Consider the following 18,463-nt stretch of genomic DNA (forward strand, 5'->3'; position numbering starts at 1 on the left):
GCATGATGATGATGCCCCATTGGTAAATACAACTTTATATCTCCTACATAGGCGTGTAGCTGTATACTAGTAGTCCTATAATAATGGCATTAACGGTGCCGCCATATCCGGCACGTACGTACGCACTACTGAACTACCGTTCGGTCGTGGAGCTGTTGCCTGAAGTTAGCAACCTAAAATAATTTAGACCCCTAAAACACAGGATTGCCTCACATTTATTGTCATCTCAACAAATTATACTACAGAGCTACCAAGTCTCACGCATTATGCGTGAAACTCAAGCATTTTGGACTCTTGTTCATCCCCTCAAATCTCTGTCTCACGCAACTATCACAGCCTATCCCCATATACATTGTACACAATGTCCGTGATCTCTGACTCAGATTCACAGAAAATCTCACGCCTAGCATAGCTGGTCTTTGAACTTGGCATCTCTGTTACCCTGTCATGACTTTTCGGGACCATCTTCATTTCATGTTTGGTGTTATAATCATTTAAAAATTGACCTAACAACAACACCCAAAGGTCTACAGTACGGTACACTGTCACTGAACTTTCATTCATTCTTTCATTCAACTCCGAGTCAGACTCCGAGCCCCGCTAGCGCTGGGGCTGGAAGCAACCTACGCGACGTGAGCGGTTGTCAGGATAGCTCAGCTAGACTGCAGCTGCACTGGAGAGTTAACGACTTACCAACAATTAAGCTTTTTGACATTTTCCAAGTCTGATGCCCGTGCTTTAGCGAGCACCATTCCTTCTGTCAGTTTCACCATCCTGGATAAAATCTGCAGAGCAGTTAAGATTGACTGTTCAAGAAGTAAACCAATGCCAGAAGTGTTCGACGACTTCAAATTGTTCGGTTTACTTTGGGAACTTTATACAACAACCGTTGATCGGACGAGTTGATCGAGAACGAGTGCGAGATGCAGTGTGTGCGCGTACGGTACGGACGACGATCGGAGTCCTTTTCCGATACGGTATACAGTGCACGTGCGGCCGGCAGGCCGAGCATGCAGCGCATCGCAGCGAACGAAGATCGAGAGCTTCGGACTGTGAGATGTAATGTGTGCGCTTCAGCAAGCAGACTAGCAGTACCCGTAGATAGAAGAAACGAGAGTGTTCATTGGTCGAACTTTTTCATTGTCCGTAAAATGAGCCAATAAAAAAGAGTTGCACAAAAGCAGTTGTTCGCGGCCATTTCAAAGCTTGATCAAAGAGACTCACTGGCTATTTTTTTTGTCATCATAGCCGGGGACATAGCTCTCGAAATCCTCTTCGAATGAATGAAATTTCGCGTAGCCGGATTTGCCAAATAAAATTGACAATTTGATTGATCGACGATGGTAAGTAAGATCTGTCTGACTCTGTCTCTGAGTTAGGAGCGCCGGAAAGCGAAGCGCTTCGGAAGTTCGGAAGTTCGGGGGCCGGCGCTCCCTGGCCTTGCCTGGGTTAACTCTGAGTTCACCCAGGGGGCTCCCGACCGCCCGGGGCCTGTTGCATGAAATGGTCTTTCGTAGAACCATTCTATGTAAGAACGAGATATCGCTCAACTGTTTCACAAAGCCGATTTGGGCGATACGAAGAATGGTCCTTGGAAAGACACCTCCAGACATGTCCTACGTAGGCATGATCTTCTTTGCACACCGCCTGCCACCGCACCGTCGGCATTGAGAGAAAATGCGTTTACGCCTTACGGCAAGCCACACTGACATATCACGGGTGGTTGATGATGCATTTTATCTGGAATGGCGCCAAGTTATTTTTATTTGGGGGCTAGTTGTCATCAATTTCACGTCGACAAGAAGACCAAAACGGATGTCATTTTAACTTCTCCGGGGTAATGTAGGCCCAAATATTTTTTTAAAATATGTCTTCGTTTATTCTCCCTCCGTCCTATCCCCACCCCTTTCCACTAAAAAATAAACTTGAACTATCGAAATGGGCGGCACTATCTCTCTGACCCCTCATGCTTTCTCATTATAGATAATTGAAAAACATGAAAGACTTCTTTAAAAGAAATTTTGTAAGGAAAAAATACATGTTCATAACGTTAAGCAAAAAAAAAACAATACAAAACTAAAATGCTAAACATCTAAATCATTTATTTATTTCTATTTAATTTTCATTATGATTATTATTTTTTGATGAGATTAATTTTAATCAATGAAAATTAATTCTTGGATTTGGGATAACTTGAGATGTGAAACAATGAAACAAAACAAAAACCTGCATGCAGTATCAAAATAGCTAATAAAAATTTAAGATACAGATTAGGCCTATAAACGAATCCATCACATGAAGATAAGTTCATCAAAGAAAATAAAGTCCATACGAAGAGGCGCATTTTAAATCATAGGGTAGGCCCCCTTTCGGCTCCTATGTCATGTTAAAAGAATCACGGTAGTCTCTACTCCTTAACTTTGAAATGTTGAACATATATATATATTGTATATTCTTAAACCTTATATTATATAAACTTCCATAAATCAAGTGATCAACTTTAAATATGACCAACGTTTGTGATCGTTGTAATTTTTAGCATTTTTTCTGTTAATAGTATTTTCTCCATTGCGGATTGCACAACTTTTTCTGTGTTTTGATTATTATTGCAAAGCACTACTTTATTCACTTGGAAATGTTTGCAGGAATGTTCATATTTTCCTTCTCTTCAACTGAGGTATGTTTATACTCTAATTACTCACATTTGTATTTCTTGCGTTATATCTGACAAATAAAATTAATTATATTTTTCACACGCAGCCTCTCATATTTTCCCCTTTAGTCTCATACAATCAGACACTGTTGATTTTGTTTACTCCATTCAAACCCCATTTTTACTCAACAAATAACATATTAACGCATAATTTGCTAAATCATAATCATACATAAGTATTCTATAAGAAATACAGAATATTGAACTAATAAAATGTCGAAACTACTTAGTTAAATAAATTTTTATATCGGACAAGGGTCTCTTTCGTTGAAATATCAATGAAAGGTGTCTCTAAAAGGACACCATGTTCTAAATAAGTGAAATAATGAAAAATTCGATTTTATTCAGTTATGTTTGTGAATCTTTCAGGCTTTTTTCTCTTTTTACCTCATAAACTAAGCTCCATACTTAAATTCTAAAATCAGTAATAAATAAACATCATTTGATCTCCTTTTATTGAAATAAATGATTTTATGAAAAGTCGTCATTCTGAAATAAAAGGTTCAGGTGACGATGAAGACTAAATATTTTTCCGATACTATCGATATCAAACGATGTCGTGGACTTGGAAGACAAAATTGCCTTCGTGAAACGGAAAGCGCTGATTTGTCGCCAATCTTCCTATCTCGGAAGAATGGTCCTAGGACGTTCCTACGTATCGCTCATCTCGTCATGCAACAGGCCCCAGGGCCCGGGCCGTTTCTCAACACCGTCATAAGTCTAACTTCATGACTAAATCGGAGATAGTGAGCTACTTGTCCGCTAACCGTTTCACGAAGCCCTCTTTACCAAGATCATGAAGATCGGGTACAACAACCTCACAAAATATTTATGACACCTCCGAACCTGTCACAACTTCTTTCTTGACGTAGTGCCGTGGCATCATGTGGGTAGACTATGTCATGACATGCAAACGTGCCTAGAAATGTGAAAATTATAATCTTACGTAATCAATCAAAGATGTTGAAATTACATCAAAAAACAAGTTGGATAATGCATTCTATGATCATGGTAATACAAAGAATCTACAAAAACTGTTGGTAATAACTATGTAATACTCCACACAACCATTCATTTTGAAATAGTAAAATAATTCATTTGATAAAGATTCTACCACGTCAGGCCATCCATAAATGGACTCATATTTGTCGTTTTCAGACCCCTATTGACATTTTGATAAATTCTATCTCGAATTTACGCATAGAATTTGTCAAAAAGTAAGTTTCAGTATCTAAGATTTAAAAGAAAATTGTTAAACTATATTTTGATGATGTTTGGAATCGTAAAATACTGTATAATTATCATCATTTTACAACGAAAACCGTTATGGTTTTACTTTCGTAAACTATTAAAATTGGATATCCCGGCCTTCCCGGGGGTACCCATCTCAGCGTCGACATGTGATTTTTTAGTCACGAGATCAATTATTCATAATTCCATTTTCTCAGCAATTGAATGCTCAAGTCTTCATGGTCTAAGTATGTATGGTGCATAATAATATACCTGTGCTGTTATTCTTAAAAGATGAAATTCCCAATTCATCACAATATTTGCAATTTTGTTATAATTTTTCTTTTTGAAAATTATACTATTTTGTGACTAAGGCTACGTCTCGTTTGCTCTTTTTACCGATAATATCGATATCAAGATATTTTAGTTAGGAAGCCTTTCGAGAAACGGGTTTAGTAAGATTGGAACTAACTCCGTGGTTGGTGGATAAAGATATGACTAACTTGTCCAGGTGTTGAGAAACGGGCCCCAGGATCGTACGTGCAATTTGGCATACTCACCTGACAAGCGTGAAGTATGGTCAAAATAATTCTCCGAATAAATAGTTTAAACAGAAATCAAGCACCACGATTACGGTATATGGATGATGGTCTAACGAGTGTAGTGGCAGTTTTTCTGACATCTGGGCACAGACTGGAGCCTCAAAAAACAGGTAGAAGGAGAGAACTTTTCATTTTTTGAGGTTCCAGTCTGTGCCCAGATGTCAGAAAAACTGCCACTCGTTAGACCATCATCCATATAATTGTGGTAAGTGCTTGATTTCTGTTATAACTATTTATTCGGAGAATTATTTTGACCATACTTCACGCTTGTCAGGTGAGTATGCCAAATTGCACGTACGATCCTGGGCTCCCGACCGCTACGCGGCCGGGAGCCCCCTGGCTTAAGTCTGAGTCTGCACATAGCATAGGAATAATAGGAACCCTTCTTTTTTTAACTGTAACTAGTAGTGTAAGTATCTTAGCCTAACCCTAACTCTTATCTTTGAATAGATTTCTCATTTTTGTGTATGATGGGGTGACCATAATTTGCGCACATTTTTTATATCGTCATGAAGTTGATTTTCAATCAAAAATTTCTCAGTCACGGCTCACAAAAATTAATAAAATATCATGAATAACATTGGTATTATCATTACTGGTATTACCAGTCAAACCAGGGCCAGGCAAGGTCCAAACGGAAAGCAAGATGATGATCCCAAGAAAGTCAAATTCATGAAATTTGCTTGACGGAATTGTAAAGTAGGTCACAGGTTTTATTGGAATTGCGATCTCAAAATTCCATGACGATCGACTAGTGCGCGCTCGGTGAAAAAGTGTCATAAATAAGTGTGACCTTAATGCGCACAATCGTTTTGCAAGGATTTAGAATTCAGAAAAGAAATCAAGCAGACAGAGGTACATAAGATAATTAATATATCAGAAATTCGGTTGGTATGGTAGCCTACTAGTGGATCAACCTGGTGGACTGTACTTTATTACTCTTTAACGGATGATGATGATGGATCGTATTACCGAACACTTTTCATGAGTTTGATCATATCAAACACATTCCAATAAAATTCACCAAACTTTCACCATTAATACACAAATACCTACAAAATATAAATACATCATGTACACGTAAGCCTATGCAGAAATTTTGCCAAAATTGTTTTTCATTTTTACGACATCAGCTTCCAATCGGACCTCTCTTGCAAGTGAAATTTTTGGTAATTTAAAAAAGGTATCGTATTACAGAACGTATGTTTTCCATGGGAAAAGTTGGGAAAACAACTGTTTCACGGTAGGTATGTTGAAAAGCTCCAGCTGGAACATCACTCAACTTGGAGGAAATAGAGGTCACTGATGAGCAATTTTGACCATATTTTATTGTTTTGAGGATATAAAGCCTTCGATATTGTGTTTTTGATCATTTTTGATCATTTTTTAATTCAAGTTCCCTTTGGAAGGATGTTGCAAAGGTTTGAGTGTATTTGATTATTTTCTGTTGCAAATGATGTGCGCGTTCAGTAATACAAGGCCGGTCAGTAATACAATCACTCACTATATCACATTTTACTTATTTGGAGACCTCTGCTTGCAAACTGGCGATTTCTTGATGCTTGTCGAGAAGGTTGGATTTTCTTGGAGCAGACGCAAAAGGTAACAAAATTTGCTGATTTTTTGCCAATATTTTCACAAATAGAGACCTTACTTTAAAAAAATTACTATACTGAGTAATTTGAAGTCACTCTTCCTGGTGGTGATATCAGTTTTTCAAAATGAGGTAATGCATGAATTAAAGGAGAATGAAACCATTGGAAGATAGCTTGTGTGAAAACAGAAAAATCAAAGAAACAGATCAACGAAAGTTTGAGAAAAATCGGACAAATGATGAGAAAGTTATGAGCATTTGAATATTGCAATCACTAATGCTATGGAGATAGCAAATTGGCAATGGGACAAAGATGTGTGATGTCACTTGTGAACAACTCTCCCCATTACTTTAGTATATATTTCACTTGAATTGCCTCTTTTATCACATCTATCCATAGATCATGTGTTCTTTCTACATGAGGGCATGTAATACATATTTTTTAAGAATACATCATGGATAAAGAGTTTGTATCATCATAAGAAAAAGCAAAAAGAGACATTTTGAGGGTATTTTATAGTCCACCAAAGGGAAAGTTGTTCATCAGTGACATCACACATCCTTGTCACATTGCCAATAGGAGGATCTCCATAGCGTTAGTGATTGCAATATTCAAATGCTCATAACTTTCTCATTATTTGTCTGATTTTTCTCAAACTTTCTTTATTTCTATTCTTTGATTTTTCTGTTTCTACACAAGCCTATTTGTTCCAAAGGTTTCATTCCCCTTTAAGGTCACACTACCATAATATGTGGTCAGTTCCCCCATGGCTGCGCGGTCTCCCAAGTCTGCGCACCCACGCATCTGTGCGATTCTAGTAAAAGAACATACGCAACGAGCACGAACTTTACACATGCAATTCATAGACAGGTATGTTCATTAAAAAATCTGACTCAAAATGGTGGAAAAATAGTGAATTTAGGGCGTTTTCTATGACGGCCTCAAAGTGCAGCCTTTTTCATCAAAATCCCCGAATCGTGTGCTAAGTGATAATGAATGAGTGCGTAGACATGGGGCCTACCTTTTTTTTCAATCTGAAAATGACTGCCCGAGGTTTTCTTCAAGAATATCTTATATTTTCTTTCAATATCTTTTCAATATCTTATATTTTCTTTCATTCTTTCAATGAGAAATTTCGTACACTTTTGATAATATAAGAAACATTACTAACCAAAAGATTTTGTGAAATAAGAAGAAATTCATAATAAATCTTAACTCAAATTGTTAGGTGCGCAGACTTGGGGCTCACCATCACATAAATAATGCATGCAACAGAGTGCGTTAGTGGAATTGCAGAGCATGCGAGGTTTCTTTAGATAGGCCTACATGTAGGTGCCGCACTGCACGAGCCGCTGACAGCGAGTGCCTAGTGCAGTGTGCACCACCTGAGAAAATTAGCTTTCTATGCATTTACATTTACGCATGACAGAGCAAGTGCATTATTTGTTTTATAAAATAGCAACACAGAAACAAATATTTAACTAGAATTTAATTCGTCATGCGGACGAATTAGGTGGTCTGTCTTTATTCTCGCCATCGTAATCACTATTACCATGTTCATGCAGACCAATATTTTCTTCATGATGACGACGGAATGCTCATTATGGATGGAATACTTGTGAAAGACGGGAGATGAAAGCACTGTGAAAAGGGTCTCTTTCATGTATGACAATACATGTGATATGAAACAAAGTAATTATCTGTTTTATCTTGCGAAATTTTAACTTTTATACCATTAAATTATCACGAAGGATCATGTACGAGGTGGTAAAAGAAAAAAGAAATGGAAAAAAAATCTTGTTTACCCCAGGACTCGAACCTGCGCCCCCGTGAAAGCAAGTCAAATGCGTTATCCATTGAGCCACGATATTCCCCATAGAGAATACACGTAAGCAATTTTGAGAATTACAAGTCCAATTTTGCAAGCGAAATACGGGCATGATCCCGGAATCTGATCAAAAAATAAAGGGCACATTTCCGAAAGCTTAGAATCTCGGCTACAACATACTAAAAGTAAAAGCTCAGAGAAAACTGACAAGAAACAATGGAGATATGGCTCACGAAATAGAGGAATGTCGAATCTAGTTTTAAGAAAGTCATGTCCCATAGAGATTACACGCAAAACACATGTGATATGAAAAAAGCAATTATAATCTGTTTTATCTTGCTAAATTTAAACTTTTATACCTTTTAATTATCATAAAGGATCATGTAAGAAGTGGAAAAAAGAAAAAAAAATGAAAAAAAAATCATCTTGTTCACCCCAGGACTCGAACCCGCGCCCTTTAGAAAGCAGTCAAAGCCACGATATTCCCCATAGAGAATACACGTAAGCAATTTTGAGAATTACAAGTCCAATTTTGCAAGTGAAATACGGGCATGATCCCGGCATCTGATCAAAAAATGAAGGGCACACTGACGAAAGCTTAGAATCTCAGCTACAACATACTAAAAGCTTAAAGAAAACTGACAAGAAAAAATGGAGATATGGCTCATGAAATAGAGGAATGTCGAATCTAGTTTTGAGAAAAAGTCATGTCCCATAGAGATTACACGCAAAATGAAGAAAAATGACAGGCCTCTTTTCATCGCTGTTTTACGCAATGATACGTTTCTCCAAACGAATATTCATGGTAACTTACGAGAAAGAGTACATTCTAAACTACAACGTATCAAAATCTGGGCGAAAAACGATCTATATTAAAGAAGTTACAACCAAATTTGCATAAATTTGATGACGTCATTTTTGAAAAAATGAAATTTTTAGTTTAGGCGCCATTTTGATGACGTCACAATATAATTTAGGAACAATGGTGACATGAAATCAAATCTACAACTAATACTCTATTGATATATGAAAAAAAAATTGGGAGTCAATGGACTATTTAAAGAGCTACAGTGAATTTTCAATAGGCATGTTTTTGCCCATATATGGCCTATAGTGAGAGCTCGCGCGCACACGTGCTGCAAACTTTAACGGGGGTTGATTTCGTTATTATTGGTCGTAGACGGTCGATAAAGGTATCAAATTGCTCAGAATTATATTATCAATGCAATGGTGTAAAAAAAAACGGTGTTTTTGCACTGCGTTAAGGCATTACGCGCGGAATCGCGCGCGCAAAATTTTTAAATGCTTAAAATGACCTGAAACGTACTCTACTTTGGTCAAAAAGTGATTTTGAGCATTTTTAAATTTGACGCACGCGTGCGCGCGCGTCGTGACCTCCAGGTGACCTTTCATGACATGATTGGATGACCCTTGACGTGAAGTTAATGTGATGATAATTTGATTGATAATTGATAATGGAGATATGATTGATAATGTGATTTTAAAAGATGACGTCATCATGACCTGATGACCTTCTAAAGCTTATTTTGACGTGTCCATGACAGATCCTATAGATGACATGAAATTCAATAAAATTGACCATGTCCATTTTGAGATAACTTGGCGACAAGAAAATCCGTAAAAATAAATAATAAAAATAAGAAAATTCTGACGAAATTAAGAGGTGATCTGTCAAAGACAGACCACCTAAAAAGTTACAGTACAGTTTTGTTGGACTTCTACCGCACTGGTTTGCTTGTCTGAGCGTGCAATGTCAATTTTCGTTGCGCACCTTTTGCACTGCACAAAAAAGTTGGATGTCATGTGACGCGTATTGGCCAATCGCGATGCTTGAAATAATACAGCTATTTTATAACATGATTTAACCCAGTGTAAATGCACGGTGAGCTCCTGGGCTCTGGCCCGCTTTGTGGGCTGGAGCTCCCTGGGTTACGGCCCGCAAAGCTCCGGCCCGCCAGCCCAAGCGGACCGGAGCTCCCTAGTTTAGGCCTATGCATGTGTACATGTATGCTAATAATTACTATGGTAGTGGATTGGATTACCGAACACTTTTCATGAGTTCAATCATATCAAACACATTATTCTCATAAAATTCACCAAACTTTCACCATAAATACACAATTACCTACAAAATATTAATATTACAATATGAACTGAAACAGAATAGTATGAAGCCAAGGAGTGATTTTGGTAATTGCAATTGTTTCTTACTTTTTGTACCTTCCTATGGCTTTGTGGGAATGGATTTATGTTGCACTTACGGAAGTTTTTGTTAACAGTACTAGCTTGGCTTCTAATTCACAAGACAAGTCCACAGACTTCATTACATGATTAGGCCTGCTGAGATGATATTCATCTTACCACCAGTATCTAGATGTGCTATTATAATTTCTCATAAATTCTTATATACTGTATCTTAACTATCTTTATTAAATATACAGATCTAAAACCTGAGAAGTTAAAATGGATGGTGCAAAATTGCTGAAATCTTTGAAAGATGGCCCCAATGACACCCTTGTTTCAGATGTCAAGGTAAGTACATGTACATGTACATGGCTGCCAGCAGACAGATCTAGTCAATCCATCTGATAAGTGTTAATTGGCCTTTACATGAACTGCATGCAGATGAATATAAAGTATTTATGCATAATGTACTGTAAACACATGTAGACTAGGCAATGAAATATGAGTCATTTAACAGGAGGACGGTCTGTCACACTCTCTTATTTATTTTTATGATATTTGAAGACCAATTGCATGCAAAATACAAAGTCTTTAAACATTTGATCAGTTGCAAAGATTATTTTTTTACTTTCACTTCGAAACAACAATAAGTAGCCAGGCAATTGGCAAAAATTGTTAATTTAGTCTCAAAGTTTTGAAAAATAAGCTACAATTTGAAAGAATGATATTTTGTAGCCTGGGGACTGGTAGAAAATAATCCATAACAGCCTGGTCAAGTAGGCATGTCAAAAATTTGGCTGGCTCCTGGTACATGTATGACAGTGTGACCCAACCTCAGTATGCATGTATATTATGTCTGTTTGTAAAGTGTAATTTATCTTAAATTTCAACTCTTGATCCATCACTTACTGTACATTGTTATGTTAAATCAAGCATAGAAATGTCCCGTTGTCTATCATCATTTCAACTTCTGATTTACTTCTTTGTCATCATTTCCCCCAAATCATTTGATCATCAACTACTCAAAATACTATTAAAATCAATATTACCACTTGTGATTTAAGTTTGTTTTCGGCAAGGACAGCAACATTTCCCTCATGCCAGGTGCTTTTTCTTTGCAAACATTGTGCCAAAGCTTATCACAAAAGTACCAGTTTAGCACATTATCTTGTTTTTGTGCTTTCAAAGAATTTGATGATAGTTTGATTCATATTTATATTTATAATGTTTTAATATTTTTAAAAACTAATAGATATATCTGGATCCACTACACAAGCTGCACAAGAACAAGTGTAAGACCAGTGATGACCTGACAAAGAAACGTGGAGGATTTGCTATGAAGATACTTCGTGGTTGTGTCGAGTCAATTACATCCCTGTCGCTTGGTTCACAACACCTGTCTTCTGTCTTGAATGTGGCACGTGCCTGCTATGAGGGGATCTGTGCTGCTAGATCACACATGGAGATAATACCACTTTCCTTGGAAAAAGTCCTGTTCCACATTGTGCTACAGCTGGTCAACAAGACATTGCTAATGGATGCTCTGTCTTTTGCAGAGTATCTTTACAGCGAGCTCATTACTTCTCGTCCACTATTTGAGACTGTTGATGGCATGGATAATGAGTATGACACTATTGCTAAACAGGCTTTCAACCAGCTTTGGAAGGCATGTGCTCAGATTGAGAAGTCAACAAAGAATTGCTCTAGGCACATTTTGGTGTTGAATGCACGACGCCAAGCACTTGCTTTCGTGATGCTGACTGATCAAGACTCTGCATGGATTGCAAATGCTGCTTTGAGAGCTGGAGTAGAGATGGAGCGATATTCCAGCAAAGATACATCAAGCTCAGAACACCTATGTCACTTTTTTACTGAAATTGCCAATGGACTCTTAACACCTTTAGAGAGAAAATTGAAATCTCAACAGTTAAAAGATGTGGCAAAGGCACTTGGTCCTGTACTTGATGTTTGTTTGCAGCAATCAAAGTATTGTACTCGCTCAGACAAATCTGAATCTGTTCTTCAAATACTGATGAGAATTCAAGCCTGTACAGAATGTAAAAAGCAGCAGTCACTTACAATAGCTTCTGCGAGAGTGGTATGTGCAATCTGTGATGTGATGAGGATATCCCTTTCCCTTGCGAAACTGAATACTGGAAATAAAGACAAATCAAAATGTATGAAATCAAAGGAATCGAAAATTGGAAGTGGGGATGTGTGGGAAGAGTTGAAGCATTCCAGTGATGTCATCGCCAAGAGCATTGAAACTTCTGATGTGGCATCACCCCTCTACCAACCTCTCGTTGATTCATTTGCTTTCTTAAGGAAGCAAGTAGAAGTTGTGATCAACAAAGAAAAGAGTCACCCTCCATCTGACTTGCATAGCTCTGCTTACCAGGCACTTTCTGTCAGTCTAGAGATCTTAGAAATCTACAAAGGGTACATCCTATCTTCCGCCCAGAGTCCAACAGATGTTTACAGGGGATTGTCTGTATCCGCTTTTACCACCCGGCTGGTCAACAAGCAGTTGAGCACCTTAAACTTCATGGCTACCCTTACCATCCAAGAACTCAATAACCTTTCATCAGGAACTCAAGGCGAAATTGTTAAGCAACAGTTTGGAAGCAGAGCAATTACTATATGCAAGAGAACCAAAGCAGTTATGGAGGATGTCTCTAAAGGTGAAGGTGGAGTCATATCTGTGAATGAGTACCGTTGCCTTGGTAAGTTTAGATTTTGATTTTAGTTCGTTTTTTTTTATTATATTGAAAGTCATATCAATTTATGCTTCTTTATGACAAAGTTTGGAAAAATAACTGCTGGTGATATTTCAAATTAAGAAAATTGTAAAGTAATTTTCAAGTAATTGTTCTAAAATCTTATTAAAATGCTGAATGCAGCTGTGCTGTGCTGACTTTATCTGTTCATATAAATTACATTTTAGCTTAATATTAAAGGTATTTCTGAAACATTTTTTCACCAGTTTTCTTATAACTGAGATGTATTGTAAGTCGTGTAGATTGCACATATGTTATATAGAGTATTATAACCCTTGATGCATCTCCTTCATGTATCTTATTGCAGGTAGCAATGCATACAATCTGGGATTTTTATGCTACAAGCAAGCATGGTATGGGTTTGCAAGTAGCCTTGTCAGACTTTCATGTGAGCAGCTTCAGCGCTGGTGTAGTACTGAACTAGGACCTGATGAACATAAAGTTCAAGAGGTAGCCATCTGCATTTGTTCTTTTCCCCCTCTCTTTACTAGGCTCAACACAACTGAGTAAACAAAATAAATCTGTTGTTACATGTTGTGAATTTGTTATAGCTTATTAAATTCTTGACCGAACAGATAGCAATGCTTGCACCTCAAAGGTAGGGTTCTAAACAATATATAATAAGTGATATTACAGTTAGTGGAGAAATATATTAATTATGAATATGGTCTTATTATGTTTCACTGGAAAGGTACTGTAATGATGTGGGGATTATCATTAGGCCATTTGAAAATGACGAAAATAATACATAAGGTGGAAATCACCAATTAAAAAGTGCTAAAATGCCTTTCCGAAACATGCCTTGCATCGGTCTCTGAATTGACTCGAATTTCATGTATGATGGTACCAGAGACGTGATTGGCTCTCCCACATTTTCTTTCTTTTAAAGTCAAGTAGTCTTCATAATAGTAATTACATATAAGACTTGACAATTTAGTTCTTGCATGTAATGCATGTATTAAATGTAGATCTTAAATTTTAAATGATTAATTTATAGATAATGGAATGCCAATAAATAAACTCTGAATAATTCCTTTCAGAGGAATTATGGGATATCGCTTAGAATGTCCAAGGTCAATCATGGTCCAATGTCACAATAACCTACAGATCCAATAGCTAATTGGAATAAGACTTGGCTCATGATATGTATGAAAGCAATGATAAATTAAAGTTTTTGAAAATGTTAGAATTAAGTTCGGTATGTAATATACTTCAGACCTGGTGATAGCAAAGGTAAAATTATTAACTGAGCATACATGTAATATAGTATTCATTAGTGTTTACCCTTGTTTGATTGATGAATGATTAATGCTTTCTATGTGTCAAACAATCTCAGTTTTGGATGTTCTGAATTGTCAATGCTCTTGTAGATCCAACTTGCAAGAAAATATGAGTTACTCGTAGACTGTCAGCGGAGAGCTGGACTTCACCGTGATGCCATGACAACTGCTGCTCTCAGCTTATTGGTTATTCCTGGTCTTAAGTTTGATGATGTTAGAAGCAGGGCAGAGCAATGGGTCAAGGCAAAGAGGGATGCATTGAAGATTAATGATGATCCAGATCTTAGAAACAGGTACGTATTATTCTCTTTATTGATTCTTTTTGTATAGTAAGTGGAGAATCCGTTGTCCAGTGTATTTTTTAGACCATCATGCCAAATTTTGTAGACGATAGTTTCTCCACCATATTATTTATGTAAAGTGCTTATTGTGTCATGGTATATATTTTTACCTTTGAATATTTCAGATTAATAATGACTCTTTTTTCTTACTTTCAACAGAACACTTCTTGATGCTTGTGAAGAAATGGAGGAAGAACTTGCCCCAGAACAGTTATCAGTAGTTTCTGTTGCTCTTCATGAAGAGTTTAACGTCTACAGAGCTCAGAGGTACGCGATATCCTTGCTTTATGGTTTAAAAATTAGAAAAAAGAAAATTCATCTTTTTAGTCTTAGTCTTTTTATGATAGCCATGTGGGATTGATCTAAGTATTTTTTTTTTCAAAAAAGAATTTGTTGAAAGGTTCTCAGTATATCATACATGTTTTTGAATATTTTTTTCCTACAGTGTAAATTGTATGTGTATAGCCCAGAGCCATCATGTGATTTTTTTGTAATAATGGAAATTCAAATATATGTTGAAAGGAGCATTGACTCTTCGGATGACAGGTAAACATATATAGCAGAGAGAACCTTGTTTTTTTCAAGTTCTGTCAACTTCATTCTATAATTACTTCTACTGCCACTAGTGTCAATATATCCCTGTACAAATGGCTTTAGCTACAATAGTAAGAGGTCAAAGTATTACTTAGGACTCAGGAATTAAAGGTGATAGAAATGAAAAATATTTTCTTGAAGTTTGAACCTTAATTGCAATTGATTTCTTTTATTTTTGCAGACATGATACCTCTGTTGAGCAATATGCAGCAATTCAGGATCTCATCAGGATGTATTCTAGTGAAGGTCATGAGACGGAAAAAGCTTCTGTTCTTATACAGCTTACACAATTGCTCTATTCATCTGGTCTGGAAAGTGAAAGGTAAAGAAAAAGAGTCATTCTTCAATATAGGATGAACTAAGGAATTAGGAATGAGAGTTCTAACAGAGTGCATAGTGCATAGGGTTGTAATAAAAAAGGGTTTCTATTTTTAAAAAAAGAAGAAAAAAAATTTAGTCTTGTCATTCCAGGGGCTACAGACAAGAATTTCTACAGTGGTAGTGAATGATGCAATCTATGGGGTTTCAAAGCTTGATTTCATTAAATCAATATACTAAGTGCATGAAATATAAATTTTGGTTTAAATTTATAAAATAAAGCCCTTCTGCTTTTTTATTTTTGTTAATTGAGGAATTCTGATCAAATGCATATTAGAAAAAAATCAGTATAAAAATATTTTCTCATATGTTTTAACTGTTTTTAGAAATATTCCTTTTGTACAGTTTTTTTACATTGTTTTTTTTTTATTTTTTTTTAATAAAAATCATTTGCAGTAATTTTCCAATCATTAACAAAAAGTGCACAAAATGATATGGATACAAATTTTAGGAATTTAGGGTCTGACATGCACTTGTTGCATAATATCATAACTGTATACCCATGCATGCATCCCAAAAATAGTTATGGACTATGGCATTGCCCTGTCGTGTTATGGATTTATTTAATTTTTTGAGGGGGCCATTAAAGTCCCCTGGGACTGGCTGTTAGAGTTAAGGTTTTCTAGCTGATTGGCTATTCTGTTTAAAGTATTTTTCTTCATCTTTACAATGCACAACATTCACCTGCTTTTATGTGTCCCTTAAAGAGTTTCACAGTCTATTTGTTAAATATTATGATGCCCATGCAACACTTCCATTTCATTTGAGCTTATTTTGAAGTGTTTTTTTCCCAGTCCAAAAAGTGAGCACAAAACTCAGATATGTTTGTAAATGAGAATATTCTTATGGCTTGATGTGCACAACTGAACAAGAGGGAAAGGAACATGGCAAAGCAATGGAGAAGGGAAGAATAAAGGGGAAGAGAGAAAGAGAACATAACAGTGGTGTTGAGAAAAAGATTTACTTAGAAGCAAATAGCGCACCACTCAAGAAATGAAAGTATACAAAAATTAGTCTAAAATTACAACACATAAGTCTACTACGCAGTCTTTTAAATCATGCCAACCCTGATAATGCAAAGTAAAAAAAAAAGAGGCATGTTTTGTTCATCTCAAGAAAGTATTCAATTGAATTGGTCAAAATCAGACTTCGACATGTAGTTGTATTCAACTTTCAGATTGTATTTGAAATATATTTCAAAGTCTTGTCTGTAGAGTCTAAAAATTAAAGATACAAATTGTCAAGAAAATATAATTCTTTGTTTTTTAGTTCCCCAAGGGACATCTGTATCCAGGCAATTGATCTGCTGGAAGGAATCAAACAGATGAACCTTGGTGTACACTCAGACCTCATGGCTCAAGCTAAATTCTGGCTTTACCTCTGCCAACTGGAGAGTACAATACAGGTATGTCAGTAAAAGAATGAAAATTTAGTTCAGGTGGGGGGGGGGGGATATTTCACAAAGGGTTAGGTGCCAACGTGCTCCTAATATTTATCACCCAATCTCAAATGTATAGTATAGCATGTTCCTTGAATATGATTTGACCATTGAGGTGAAGTGTTCTATATTGCAGGGAACTGGGAATTAAAGTGCAACTTACTCATACTTTGTGTTTGTGAAATTTGAACTTACATAAAATCAGACTCACAGATAATTTTTTTTTCATCTTTTTCCCAAACTAGAATTATTCATTTATTGTTTTTTTTTATTCTTAAAAAAAAAAATTAATATCAATTTCTAATTTTGATGTCATTAGTCTGTATTCTTTATTGAATAACTGGTATTGAGATATTTTTAAACATCACATTTTTTCTTTTATATCAAAGCAAGTATCATAAATATTTGAATACAAAGACATTGATGAGTTCAAGAAATAGGCCAAGGTACATTGTCTGCTATCATTATGTTATTTGCTCCATACCAATGTCAGAAATTGTAAATCCAGAATCTCAAGTAATTTGTTCCTATTTCAAACAAATGGCAAACAAACTACTCCTTCATATAATATCTGTTTAATTGCATTGTAATTGTACTTTATAACAAGCATTGAAATATGTTTTTATAGTGCATGATAGTAACGTTTTGCACTTGTATACTTATAAGACATTTTTTATACAAATTCATTACTCTTAGATGATATAAGTTTTAAAGACTGTCCTAAAGTATCAATATTACAGTAGTACCCATTGTAATTGCTATATGATTCCACGGAACAATATTTGATGCCACTGTAGAGGAAGAATCTTGATTACAGCATTATTGTAATAATGTTATATGGGATGGGGTTTTTTTTCTTCAGAATTCCAATAACAGCTGCTCATCACCCAATGAGGTTGAAATGGACTCCAGCCAGGAATCATCCATAGACACATCCAAGGATGAAGAGACACCACCACCTTGTACCCTGATACAGGAATCATCTCAGATGGCTCCCTTAATCAGCTCCCTGGAGATCGGGACAGCTTGCTTCAGGTGGAGCCATTTGATTCAAGCTGTTTCCAGGATCCACAATCCACCATGCAATGTTTACAGCTGGCTGCAGACATCATGGCTGCATCTAGCAAGGTATTACAAACACAGTTCTTATAAAAGATAGATAGATGAATTAATATGTGAGTATAAAACATAAAGCAATAAGTGTACAAATGTCCATGTGTTTTGTAGTTTGACAACTAAATAATGCATTGGATTACAAAAGTATTTTCACCAGGTAAGATTTCACATAACTAATAATGAAACGTAGTATAAGGCAACATTTAACAGTGAGATAAATAAATTCAAATTAAAAAGGAATAGAGAAGAGAAGGAAGTGGAAAACAAGGAGGGATTATAATGAATCAATAAACTTAACATTTGCTTAAAATATATACGAAAAATACTGTATGTGGCAATATTAAACAAGTTAGAACATTTCAACCC

At 36.1% G+C, this 18,463-nt stretch overlaps 1 protein-coding gene across 1 annotated transcript in view; it reads left to right on the forward strand.

Annotated features, from left to right (window-relative positions):
• The first annotated feature begins 1,181 nt into the window (after nt 1-1,181).
• LOC121411991 (separin-like) overlaps nt 1,182-18,463 on the forward strand; it is a 33,100-nt gene continuing 15,818 nt past the window's right edge. Inside the window, exons 1-9 of the mRNA XM_041604903.1 lie at nt 1,182-1,343; nt 10,431-10,521; nt 11,426-12,896; nt 13,258-13,400; nt 14,321-14,523; nt 14,731-14,838; nt 15,347-15,487; nt 16,813-16,948; nt 17,844-18,109. Coding sequence (XP_041460837.1) covers nt 10,453-10,521; nt 11,426-12,896; nt 13,258-13,400; nt 14,321-14,523; nt 14,731-14,838; nt 15,347-15,487; nt 16,813-16,948; nt 17,844-18,109 — 2,537 coding nt within the window. The 5' untranslated portion in view covers nt 1,182-1,343; nt 10,431-10,452. The remainder of the gene's footprint in view (nt 1,344-10,430; nt 10,522-11,425; nt 12,897-13,257; nt 13,401-14,320; nt 14,524-14,730; nt 14,839-15,346; nt 15,488-16,812; nt 16,949-17,843; nt 18,110-18,463) is intronic.

The sequence above is a fragment of the Lytechinus variegatus genome, chromosome 3 (assembly GCF_018143015.1).
Source record: "Lytechinus variegatus isolate NC3 chromosome 3, Lvar_3.0, whole genome shotgun sequence".
NCBI lineage: Eukaryota > Metazoa > Echinodermata > Echinoidea > Temnopleuroida > Toxopneustidae > Lytechinus > Lytechinus variegatus.